Source organism: Falco naumanni, chromosome 4 (genome assembly GCF_017639655.2).
Source record: "Falco naumanni isolate bFalNau1 chromosome 4, bFalNau1.pat, whole genome shotgun sequence".
Lineage (NCBI taxonomy): Eukaryota > Metazoa > Chordata > Aves > Falconiformes > Falconidae > Falco > Falco naumanni.
Window position 1 is genome coordinate 19,549,435 of NC_054057.1, and position 12,899 is coordinate 19,562,333.

General features: G+C 36.7%; 1 protein-coding gene across 1 annotated transcript in view; it reads left to right on the forward strand.

Annotated features, from left to right (window-relative positions):
• The window catches only part of DPY19L1 (dpy-19 like C-mannosyltransferase 1), a 50,994-nt gene that overhangs the window by 13,482 nt on the left and 24,613 nt on the right, over positions 1-12,899 (forward strand). Inside the window, 5 exon segments of the mRNA XM_040591614.1 lie at positions 275-395; positions 2,000-2,093; positions 6,187-6,244; positions 9,791-9,882; positions 11,975-12,074. Coding sequence (XP_040447548.1) covers positions 275-395; positions 2,000-2,093; positions 6,187-6,244; positions 9,791-9,882; positions 11,975-12,074 — 465 coding nt within the window.

Consider the following 12,899-nt stretch of genomic DNA (forward strand, 5'->3'; position numbering starts at 1 on the left):
TATATATTTTTTTCAAATACTGGTTTGATGCATGAAATTATTTCTGTTTTAAAGCAGGCATAATTTTATTCTATTAATGAGCACTTGGTCTGTGTTGGATGCCTTTAGGATATTGTAGTCAAAAATGCTAAGTAGTTGAGATAAATCTTGAGTTTAAAATACTTAAAAAAAAAAGTACTGGATGAGGGCCAGTTGTAATGAGAGAGGTTACCTTGGGCATTGAGCTAATCTCAAAGTTCCTTTTCAGAAACTTCAAATCCTGTTTTCCACCTAGGTGGTCCTTGCCAGCTGGTACCGCATCTATACTGCCATTATGGATTTCCTTGGGGTGCCGACAAAGACATGTTGGACTGTAAACAGAGGAGAAGGGCTTAGTCCTGTTGAAAGCTGCGAGGGTGAGTTGTGTTATATTCTAGTTTCTTCCTGGAAGCATATAATTGGGCTTTACATATTTTAGCAGTAATAAATATTCCTGTGTTTTTGTCACTGACATGCTTCCCGTTGGCTAAGCCTGTGGTTTTGGCACATTCACAACATAAGTGACAACTGTGGAAAAAAAAATACATTTTTAAGAACACCAGGGATGAGAATGTGGGCTTTGCTTATTAGATAGCTCCTCCTAGCTAGGTTTAATTCCTATACAGCGCTTCAAAACCTCGTAGTTCTACTCTGAGCCTTCATGATATCTGGCTGTATAAAGAATAAGGTGTCCTAAATGTATTTGGAAGCCACTGTACATGTATTAAATATTTGTAGCTTCTGTAGAATATTCAATGCATTCCAAGTTCCTACATTTCAAAAACTTACCCTCTATATTTCTTCCCCTAACTACAGCTTGGGGAGTGGGGAAGAAGGGGAAAAAGGTAACCACAAGGCTTCCTTTTGGAGAAATCTTGTGTAGTGATTCTGCTTGGAAGAATCTCCTTCCTCTTGTGACCTACCATTCATCATAAGAATTTCAGTCTCATACCTTGATTTTGGTACCAAAGCTTGGACGCTGCCACTTTTTGGTGGTTTTTTTTTTTTTTCACACATTAAAGACTTGGCTTGTCAAGTGAGTATTGTGCAATAAAAGTACCTTGCCAAGAAGCGCTTTTGAGGTGTTCTACAGTCGGTTAAAGCTGAATGATAGATGGCAGGCAGCTTGTGAAGTTGTTTCTTTTTATCATTTAAAATGTCTTTGTGTGGTGACAAGTTAGTATTTTTCCTTTGCACAAAGGCTATAAGAACTTTCTTCAGTGCTACTGTTGAGACTGCCAAGTTTGGTGAGCATATTGTCATCTTACTTTGGAGAACTGTCTTGCTGTATTTTCAGCAATGGTGAATAGTCAGTTCTGCATACGGAACGATGAAGTTTTGCTACCTTCTCTGTAACGAGTAAGGCTTTTAATGCGGTACTGCTGAAATGATTGGAGCCAGGAGGGTTTAAAGAAATAATGGGAATGAGAATAACAACAGAAGTGTGAACGCAGAAGTGTTTGTGAATGAATAAATTGAAAGACTTGCATTATTGGAAAATCTCTTGGCTTCTAATGAAACGAAGGAAGCAGAGCTGTGTGTGTTATACATTTAAGGATGGATTTACTCCTGCAAGAGATGGGAAGTGAGAGCATAGGGAGTACAAACCTGTTCTAAAAAGCTCTCTGAAGTTCAAACATAGCCTGTAGAGAATGTTCTTAATGATGTTTATGCCTTCTGTACACTGCAGGTTTTTTCTTTACAGTTAATACTTCCCTCTTGGCTTGGTCTGTTGCTGACTACCCCAGTGCTGTGTCTGCCCCCATTTTTTTTTTTCTTCTTCTTATTTTGCTTCTTTTTCTGTGTCTCAGAAATGAAGTCTTTTGATTGAATCTGCAGTAATCTTGGTGACATTAACTTTATTGTCTATTTCTGTAGATAAATTAAGGTAGTATGCTGTGTGCTCTATTGTACTGATTGTATGGTGGTTTATAAGCAATATGATCTCTCTTCTATATTTGACCGTTTGTTTGTTTGTTAGGGTTGGGGGACCCTGCTTCCTTTTATGTTGCTGTGATTTTTCTTTTGAATGGATTAATGATGTCACTGTTCTTCATATACGGTACATACCTCAGGTAAGGCAGTTGAGACTGAGCTGTTTAGTTGGTACTAGCTGTCAATTTTTATACAAAATTTGAGAAAGTGAATGCCACAATGTTTTTGTGGGACATTGCTTATTTGTATAGTTATAGTGCTTTTTATTGCATGTACATTGTCACTAAAAACTGGAACAGAGAAGTTTTTTGCTTAAAATAGATGATGATGCTAGAAAAAGTTGTGGAAAATTTCTGTGAAGTGGTATCTCATTGATACCACCGGGTTGTGCATAAAACTAACTGCTCTACAGTTTTTAAATGGAATTTGACAGGTTTCTGCTCTTAAAATTATCAGTGTAACTTATTTTTAAACAAAGTTTGAATGACAGTGTACTTTTAACCAAGATTGGAGTGTTCTCAGTGCTTTGCCTGGAGTCATATTGCATGTCTTTAAATTTTAACTTAACTGAGAAGGCAGAATGTTTTTCAGATAGTGCATTCTTTTGGAGATATGTGTACACTTCCCTTTTTCTACCAGTTTTAGTTTTCAGTATCTGTCCTTGAATTTCAGGAACTGTAATACACTTTTTCTTACAAAAATAAACTCCATATTCAGCAGGAAACCAGAAGTGGAAATATTTTTCTCTGTTTACCTCTGTTTTCATTTGTCAGTTTTGCAAAAAAGCAGAAGGCTGCCACATTTTCCTCTGAGAGATGTGGTTGCTTTTCCCTCTCATTCCCTGGCTTCACTGTCTTGTGTTTTTTTCCTGCTCTCTCTGAAGCATGTGCTGATAGCTTCAAATAAAGAATAGTGCAGGGCAGGAGATGGCAGTGGAAAGTGGAAGTTGCCCAGTGCAACTATTAGGTGTTTGCAGGTAAAGTGTGTATGTTCATATTCCTTAACACAGGAAATCAGTATCTCTTGAGGAAGTAGATAAACTTTGAATATTTGTATCATTAATATGTCATTTGTCTCTTAAGGGAGGTGTATGGAGACCCATGTTTTATATACTCATGTCATTGAAAAATCAGTAAGGTCTTAATTTCTCAGTACTTTCCTTAGGCTTGGGCTGTGCTGAATGTAAATGACTATCAAGTATTGACTGTAATTCAGTTTTTAATATAAACAATCTCTAGTGTAGGTAGTCAAGATGACTAGAATATAAATGCAGTTCTTTCAAGGTATAAGCCACTAGCTATCTGGGGTTATGGAAAGTAACAAGTGAGTATGAAGTTTCCTGCAGGTGGGATTTTGATCTTATTTATTTATTTATTCTGAAGAATATTCATAGTTGGATACCAGATCTAGGTGACTGCTTAGTCATTGTGGGTATTCCAAGGTTGTTTTTAGTCTAAGCAAGCCAGAATGTTTAGGCTTTTCCATAAGGTGTTGAAAAATAAAATGAATCTGGAGTAGTGCAGTTCTATTACATTGAGTAGGTAGTCTTATGAAGTGGAGTAAGTCTCCTTCATAAAGCTGACTTTTCTGCTATGCATTTTGAAAGGCTTTTTCATAGACTGGCTCATTTGTTGGTGGAAAACCATGCTCTAATATTTTTTTCTATCTTTTTAATTCCCAAATTTGCTAGCAGTAATCATCTCAAGGGTTTTTTTCTGCCTTTCATTCATAGAATTCATAGAATACATGTTTTTATTTCAGCCTTTATTTGCTTTTAGTCTCTTTGCAACTTTGACTAGTGATGGAAGGTGGTAGGATGGTGGAAGACCACTTTCTTACCATTATTTTCCAAGCTAGCATGTGTTCTCACATCTGTGCTAGCTGTAGTCTACAATGAGCTTGTTCAAAGACTTAAATTAGCAGAAAACTAGTTGCTTTTGTAGGACTAGTTTTTGCTGTTTAGCTCTTTTAACCAACTTTCCCACAAGGTTAGAAGGATGTCGGATGTAGTATATCCCTGCCCTAACACTTGATTACAGTCTCTGGTTATGCAAATGCACTTTGGAATCTTCTTATATGATACAAGTTAGTCTCAAGCTCTTGTGCATTCTCTGTTAAGGTAACTGAAGCAGCAGAGTGAGAACTCATGCCATTTTTTTTTTAGGTTTTCTTTATGGACAAAGGAATGACAGTTTGATGATAACTACCTTATGCAGTTGTGAGATTCTGCCTCCCCCCAACCTTCCCCACCTCTCTTGTAGTCAAAGGACAGAATACCTAAGCTGATTGTCAAATACTGTGTCTTGAGGGACTACCAGTGAATTTCCCATATCTCCTTCTGACTGTACTTTTTCAGTATTTTGTTTCTTGCATGTTAATCATCAATGAATAACAGCTTTTCCCCAGATGACTAAGCTTCAGCTTATTCTACCCAGGGAGTCAAACGATGAGTTCTTTCATTATTCCAGAGCTGACTCTACCAGACAAATTAACTGTTCAGATCATCTGCAATTCTTTAAAAATTACTAATTATTTATTAAATTTAGATTATTCTATGTGAAGTAGGTTCCAACTGAAGGGCATGTACTTCACCAGTTATAGTATGGTGTTGGAGTTTCAGTGGAGAGTTATCCTTTATCGTTTATACTGACAGAAAGGCTTACTGCTGACCTTCCTACATGACAGCATTGTGCTGTTAGAAGATAACCCATCTAACTCAACGCTATACATAACCCTCTGTGAAATAGGCTCTCTAGCTTCCTTTTCTGGAAAAGATACTGACAAGCTGCATTTCCCTGTTTTGTGCTGTAGATTTCCTTGTAATCTTGTGATTGACCCCTTATAGAGGCTCATAGCTCTAAAGCATTCATAGTACAATTAAGACCTTTGCATTCTAGACTTTAAGGTTTTATCGCAACGTTAACTTCTAGTATAGACCTTGAATTTTGTTTCTGGGTGTGTTTTTGCAACTTTTTAGTTTGCTTGGTTTCTAAGACTACCATTTTTTTTAATACTAAACACGTTCATTTAGTCATTTTGGGTTTCAGTGTTGATGCTTTTAGAATTTGTCGACTAAGGTTGCATTATCTGTGCAAGAATGCACAATCCCTGGAGATCATTTTAGCACTCAGTTGGTATCTTTAATCCTCAGATTTTTTACCCAGAACTCACTGATTCTGTTTGACTTGTGTATTAGTGTATATTAACGATGGGTGAAAGATCTGACAGATCTGAGGTTTGTTTGTTTTTTTTAAAGAGAATCTTTAAAGCAGCTTATACTTTTTTTTTGGTAGCAAACCCAGTATATTCTGTCGTTCATAGTAGTAGTGCACTTCTGTGCACGAAAGTGTTCTTTGCTTTGTCACAGGACATGAGCAATTACAAATCTAGTCAAACAAATAGGAACCTTATCTATTGCTGTTTTGAAATGGGATAAATCTAAGTAATATCTTTGGGTTTAGTGTTGACTCCATGTTGCAAATTATTCAGCAGGTGAATTTGGTTTAGAAATGTATAAAAATCCTTAAGTCAAGGGCTTAAAAAATTTTGTCTTAACAACACAGCACTTCACATAAGAATTAAATTGTATCTGCATTGACCTTGTAATGAATTAATTTCTAAATATATTTCTTGAATGTGCTTGATTTTATTACCCTAACGTAGTCTTAGATTCAGACCAAAATTCCCTGTTGGGTGATTGAACCTGTAAATTCTAAAGTTTTCTGCTCAATGTCTTGGGGAAGAAATACTCCATTTATATGGCCTGCTGTTAAAAAAAACCAACAAACACCCCGCCCCCCCCCCCCCCCCCAAAAAAAAAAAAAAAAAAACAAAAAACCACCCACCAAAAACCAAACAACTAACCAGCCAAAACCCCCAGCACTTTTCAAGACCAAGCTCTTGGTACAGCAGATGAAGCAGCAGATGTAATGATCTAAACCAAAGCTTGTGAGGAGTGAAATGATCATTTTCCAAGTTATTTGCGTTAAAATTGGTGTTCTGCAGAAAAGAGCTGATATATGAAGAGTGGTCTGCTCTGAAATAAACTTTAGCTGACTAACTAGTATTTTAATATTGTATGTACACTGTAGAATGCTTTTTCTTGGTGCTTGAAAGTGTTTCCTACACCTCCCTGAATAAACTCAGCTGTACATAAGGGCTGCTCCACATTTTTTAAGCAACATTGACCAGTATGAGATTCTGTTGTACCCATTTTCCCTGTTCTTTTCACAGCGGGAGCCATCTGGGAGGCCTTGTTACCGTGGCGTGTTTCTTTTTCAACCATGGAGAGGTAGGAGTCCCTCCCCAACCACCCCCACCCCACTTTTTTTATTATTTTTTATTAAAGTTTAAGCTAATTCTCATTTCATTAAAGATGACATGTTGCTTATCTATTAGGGGATGAATTTAAAGGGAATCAGACATAACTGAAAGCACAGTAGGCTATGACTTGAAAATGTGTAGCACAGTACAATGTGTAACCTTAAATGTTTTTTTTAAAAAAAAAATCAGCAAGGAAATGTATTGTAAAGTGTTCCTGAGATTGAAATCTTAGTAGCACAATGACTTCAAGTTTCAAAACATGAAAATATTCTATTTTTGTGCACATTCCAGACACAACAGGGCTATGTGTAGTATATGAACAAGCTTCAGAAACGGATGAGGTTTTCTTTAAATTACAATGTATTTTACCAGAAATTCATGAATACACATACACATACAAAACCCCAAAGCAAAGAAACCTCTTTAATACTGATATACTGTAGCTAGGATACAAAGAATTTAGAAACTGTAGATGTATATAAAGAATTCCAGTGCTGCATTACAGAAAAAGCCCCAACCTGTCAACCTAAAACATCTCCCTGTGTCCCCAGCTAATGCTGTTCATGTCATTGTTTCATATTTTGGAAGGAAACTCATGGCTTTTATTCTGATACCCTTGGTCAATGTTTTCTGGTTTTTCAATGTTCATTTTATGTATATACATTTATATAACTATTTATTTTACTTAAAATGCAGCCATACTTGAAGATTTTCTAGATGGAAACTAGTTACCTTATGATTTTGTTAAGGGTTAAAATTATGTTTTGTTTTCTCATTTTACTGAGCTGAACTTGACAGAAATCTCTTGAGTAGTGAGAATATGTAGTTGCACATAACAGAATCAAAGATGCCTCTATTCATAGTGAGCTTTGCTGGCTGTCTCATAAAACAAAAATCTGTTATGAAATAGCTGTTTTATTTTTAATTTTCGTTTGAAATATTTTTCTCTAAATACCCTCTGTGAGGAGTTTTCACCCATGGATGTTAACTGCCTGGTCCAGACTAGGTAAACATTACAGTCTCTAAACATTTTTTGGTGCTGTCTAGGGTAAATACAGAGTTTTGTGTGGGTTTCCATCCTTTGTAATGGCATTCTGAAGTGAAGTGGATGTTTTATCCTTTGCTATGAAATACTGACAGGAGTACGTGCTGTTTTGTGAAGTCTGTGAAGGTGATGAAGTGTAACTTCAGAAAGGAACAAGTTGAAAACTTCAAAGATAGTGGTAGCAATAATGAAAAGAAGCATTTATTTTGCTGGGGCACAGACAGTTCTCCTGTCCATAGGAGACTCTGTAGGAGAGCTCATCTCCCCCTGATGACTTGACTTGGGGGAAGAACACAGATAATGTGTCTATTTTGGAGAATGATGTGCAATTAGGTCTGCATAGCTCAGTGCCGACATAGTCTGGGCTTACGTGGAGCTTAAGTAGGGTGACCCTGATTCAGGCTCAGCTGTATGGCTTTCTGGAGAACAGTGGGACTTGTCAGGGTGCAGACCTCAGCTGGCTCTTTGCATTTGTGCTATACTGAACGAAATAACTCAGAGTTGTTCCGTATCATTGTGTATATAGTTATGGTAATATATGTAGTTACATGTATGTAGGTACGGTCTAGCTTCACTCTGTGTACTGTTGAATCACATTCAAGGAGTGCACACGTGTGTATGATACTCCCCTGTTTTATTTAACTCTTTGATATGCCTTTGGTTCTATGGAAATCACCTTGCTTCTGATTCAGCAGTACGCACAGTGGAGTTAGACGAGTTGCTAAAAGCTTGCTTTCCTTTCCTGGAAGGATAGGACTCTGAGCTATGAGTAAGTCTGACACGCAGGTCTTGTTGCCTCAAGTCCAATGCTGTGTAAAAGCAGTTAGCCTTCTGGCACCGAGCCCGTCATCCTAAGGCAGGATGTTTTTATTTGGGCTGTGCTTGTGCTACTGTGTTTTAACGATTTCGAGCTTAGATGGGTCTGATGTATTTATACCTGCAGCAAAGTTAGTTTACAGCCTTGATAAATCATACACAGATGATCGAGTTTATTACTACATTCCAAATATAGAAAAATAGCATGGCCTACATTAGTCAATCCACTTTTAACGTAATCTTTCCTTTTTATGGTTGTATATGCTCGTCATTTCTTTCCTGTCTTTATCTTCTCCAGTATCAAAAGATTTGGTAAATCAAATGTTGCTGTAGTGTTGAAAAAATAATCAAAAAGCCTGTACTGCTTTAGAATAATCGTGATTATATTTATTGCTAACAGAAATAATTTTAACTAATTACATATGTGCAGTCAGCTGAAGACAACACATCAGTATATATATTTATGAAAGGTTTATTTTAGCAGTAATCAGGGTGCAGCTTTTACAGAGAGTGCTTTCAGATAGTAAGGACTGTGTTTGATTAGTGTGATGGGTTCCTATATGTTCCATTTATTTTACACTATTTCTACATGGTTTACGCTATTAGTTTAACATGCTTGTGAAGTAGCAGGACAGTAAGCAAGGCATTGTATAACGTTGATCCTAGTGTCTTCTTTGGTAAAACAGTATTTTTAAAAATGGTTTTAAGATTATAGGAAGTGAAGGAGAAGGAACATCCTGTCATCAGCATCCTATAAGCTTTCATAGATTTGTTATGGTTTGTGTTAAGATGAACTATGTTTCGTCTTGTAGCTGTAAAGAACCTACTTCCAATTTCTAGTGCAAAAATCTACTGATACCCATTTTGTTTGTATGTCAAGGTTGTAATTATTTTGTTGTGGTGGCCACTGGCATCTGCAAGCGCTTTTTTATAAAGAGCTGAATATAAATGTTGGAGATGACAGTTATAGCAGAGCTGTTTGCCATGAACCCCAAGAAATGAAAACCTCTTCAGCTGACTTCATTGTATTATGCTTTGCTTTATTAGGGTTTAAGAGTGATGTATGTAAGATAGTGTAAGCTCTGTAAGAGCTTAATTTCATATATTCAGTTTTACTGGCCTGTTTCAGAGGGAAGCTTTGGATTTTGTACTTTCTGTGCTGTTACTAGTAGAAACGTGAAATGTTTATAACCCAGAGAACTCTAGCATAATGAAGAGCATGTTGGTTTATCCTTCACACCCTCTCCCCGCACAGTTTCTCCATTTAAGTGTGGCAGGTCAATGCCTGAATTTGAGCATGTTTTCAGTTGCCTGAATGAGTTCTCCATTTCAGCAGAAGCAGGGACAAGCAGCTGCTGTCCTGGCTTTTTTTCTTGGATGTTCTCTAGCTGCCACATTTAATTTTGGAGAAACAGTGATCTGTTTTAATTAAACAGTGCATCATAGACCTCAAGCCTGGAAGTTGCTTCCTTGTTCCTCCTCTTTTCTGCTTCCTGGATTGTGTGTTTGTTTTTTTGTTCACGAGTAAAATCTCATGTAGTTTGGGCTTTACTCTATTGAGGTATCAGTGGTCATTAATTTTGAAATACAGAAGCATTGTTTTATGGAAATGTAGCGGCAAATGTTACCATCTAACCCAGTTCTTATTTTTAGTGCACTCGTGTCATGTGGACTCCACCTCTTCGTGAAAGTTTCTCATACCCGTTTCTTGTGCTTCAGATGTTGCTTTTGACCTATATTCTCAGGTACCTCTTAATTTATACTTAGCTCTTTACAATGATTTAAAAAAATTGAATGTCACAGGACATTTATTTCAATGCATTTATGTAATAGTTACTGAAGTAGTGCTGTGTGCTGTAGCAATGATGTCATTAACACAGAAACTTTCCTGTGGCTGTTACATTGCAGACGCTGCACCAGTAGAACTGCAGTCATATTACTTATTAAAAGGAAAAACTTTGCAACTTGAAGACATGATTAAAATAAAAATCAGAGTTACTGTGTTGGCAAATAAGTATCTAAACTTAAAATCAGAATTTTTGGTTGATGTCACTTCCTTCCCATGAGAAGCAAGCTCATACTCCATCAATTGGTCTTGTCCCTCTTGGAGAGTGGTATGTTGGTTGCACTTAGACTAAGCCTATGCTATGCCACAGAGAATGCTATAGGCACCCGTAAGCTAGTATGTTCTTGTGGTTTTCTATGCCTAATTAACTAGTTCAATGATTTAGAGCAATCTAATTACATTAATGCAAGGTTGCTCTTGAGTTCATTAGCCCTGCTTTTCCGTGGTTGTTTCTGGCTTGCAACATGATTATGTTATTGCCTTGCCTCTGCTGTGAAAAATAAGCATGATCGTTAATACCTGAGGACTTTTCCACCAACTCAATTTCATCCAATTTGCAGTGTATTTATGATTTAACTGAACTTTGTACTTGTAGCCCCAGACTTTCCTTTATGAGGTCGTACTGATTTGTAGTTACTGATGATTAAACCAAAAATATTTCTTGCTCGTCACTAACTTGTGGGTTTTAGATGAGGGAAAGATACACGCTGTCTGGAAAAATATTTTGAGGAATGGTTTGTAGAGTGATTGCTAGATTTCATGATAGAAAGACACATGCTCATTTAATGCTAAAATGTGAGGTCAAACAAAAACCTGAGAAAATTACACTTTGAGTTAGGGTCATTAGAGCACATATATTCTGTACCTATAATTATGACACTTCTTGATTAGATAGATTCACTCCTATTCTTCAAATCTTCATACATAAAATAGTACTTGGGCTTGCTTACCGATGAGAAGTAGGTATTTAATCTGAGCATTTCAGAGTGAGGTTCCAAAAAGGGGATAAAACATTTTAACTTTCTGTTTCTCAGTTATAATTCCTGCTTCAACAGCAGCTCTGTTTTATGTATAGCGGTATTCCAATGAAATATAGGAACTATCTTTGAAACAGAGACTAGAACTTAAATGCTCCGTAATTTGTATCACTTGGATCACATTTGTGTAATGTATTACTTAATACATTAGACTCAAGCTCCGCATGACTTCCAATAGAAGTTAATCTTGAGGCTTTGGAAAAGAAGCTGAAGAAAATTTTACAGAATTTGGTGACACTACTGTAATCTGTTGGGTTTGGGTTTTACAGCAGAATATCTGTGGTGTCCTCATTTGTTGGAGGCCACTTAGTGAAATTTGAAACATGGCACGTTTCTGAAGTGAACTCGGAACTAATGATTGAATATATAATACAGCAGGGCTGTATTAATAGTAACAGGATTGAATAAATAACACGGCAGGGCATAGAGAATGGGCTGTTTTCAGTTAAAAGATGAGTTTCATGTATTTGTCATTGTTTCTTGCCCTGAAACCTCACTCAGGATTGCTAGCAGAAAGTTGCAGAAAGTAGATATGGAAGAAGAGTGAGAGGAGTGAAATCACTTTCAAATGCAGACTGTTCTGAGAATAGTTGTGATCCCAGCTGAAATGGAAATGGTTGTGACCTGACCATAGTAGAGTTGTTAAAAGGTGGACCACTGCAAGTGATACAGGTTAGCCTGCTATATTACATGCTGCCAGGAGAAGACTTGTTTGGTTACGAATGGCTCATCAAATAGTTAAGAAAAACTAAGCATCAGAACTATTGTTTTTGGAAACTGATGGAAAATTGAGATTAAATTTACTTGAGCAGTGTTATTTGTAGTTGATCAATACTGCTAGCTAACTTCCAAGGTGAGTTTGTTTTTATTGTGTTCTCTATTGTGCTTTTCAATAATAAACAAACACCTGTGTGATTTTACTTACTGATGCCTGTTCTGTCTCTTTTTCCCAAGGATTCCGAATATTAATACAGGAAGCTTGATTGCACTGTGTGTTTCTAATATCTTTTTCATGCTTCCCTGGCAGTTTGCTCAGTTTGTTCTTCTAACACAGGTAAGACCATATTCAACTCTAAGTAGTATCTTTGTTTTATCTAGGCAAACTGACTGCTTTGTACAGCCAGCCATTGAATTCACAGCTATACTGATGCTTTCCTTTTAGCCAGATTTCACTCTTGCTCTCGGGAAAGGTTCACACCATTTATCATACTAATATTTTTCTAGTCTTAAACTTAAAAGCTGACCATTTACACCACTCGATATTCTGTTTCCAGGACTAAAAAATTTACCTTTCCCTTAAAAGCAGCCTCCAGTCCAAGATCAGTACATTGGAACAAGTGCAGAACAAGAAAAAACTTTGTATATTGAAGTACAAAAATAAAAAAAGGCATTGATATTGCACTCTTTAGGCTATTCCAAATTTTCAAGTGGAGCAATGTTTGCATGGCATGTAGTATCTGGCATGATTTCGCATGATTTCCTATTTAATTTTGATGAGCCTGTGAGTAGTAGCATAAATCTGACTGTCTGAGAGTTCAGACAGTTGAGGTAACTTTAGCTAGTGCTGAAATATAGTAAGTGCTAACATGAGCAGTAGGATACTGTTGCACAACACACTTCCTTAGTGGTTAAATTGAATGAAATGAAGCCTGTTGATTGAAATCCATCTGTGTCTCCATGCCTTTTCATTTGTCTGTCTTACTTGAAGCAGATGTTGCTTGGTTTGAGTTGATAGTTTTGGACAATCAATATATGCTGTGGTATGCAAGTTTTCTAACTGCAGAAGAGGAAGCCATTAAATTCTGTAGAATTTTGTGAGAAACTCATCACTATAACCTGTTTAAGAAGCTGGGCCTGAAATTTGACATTACAGGTTCAA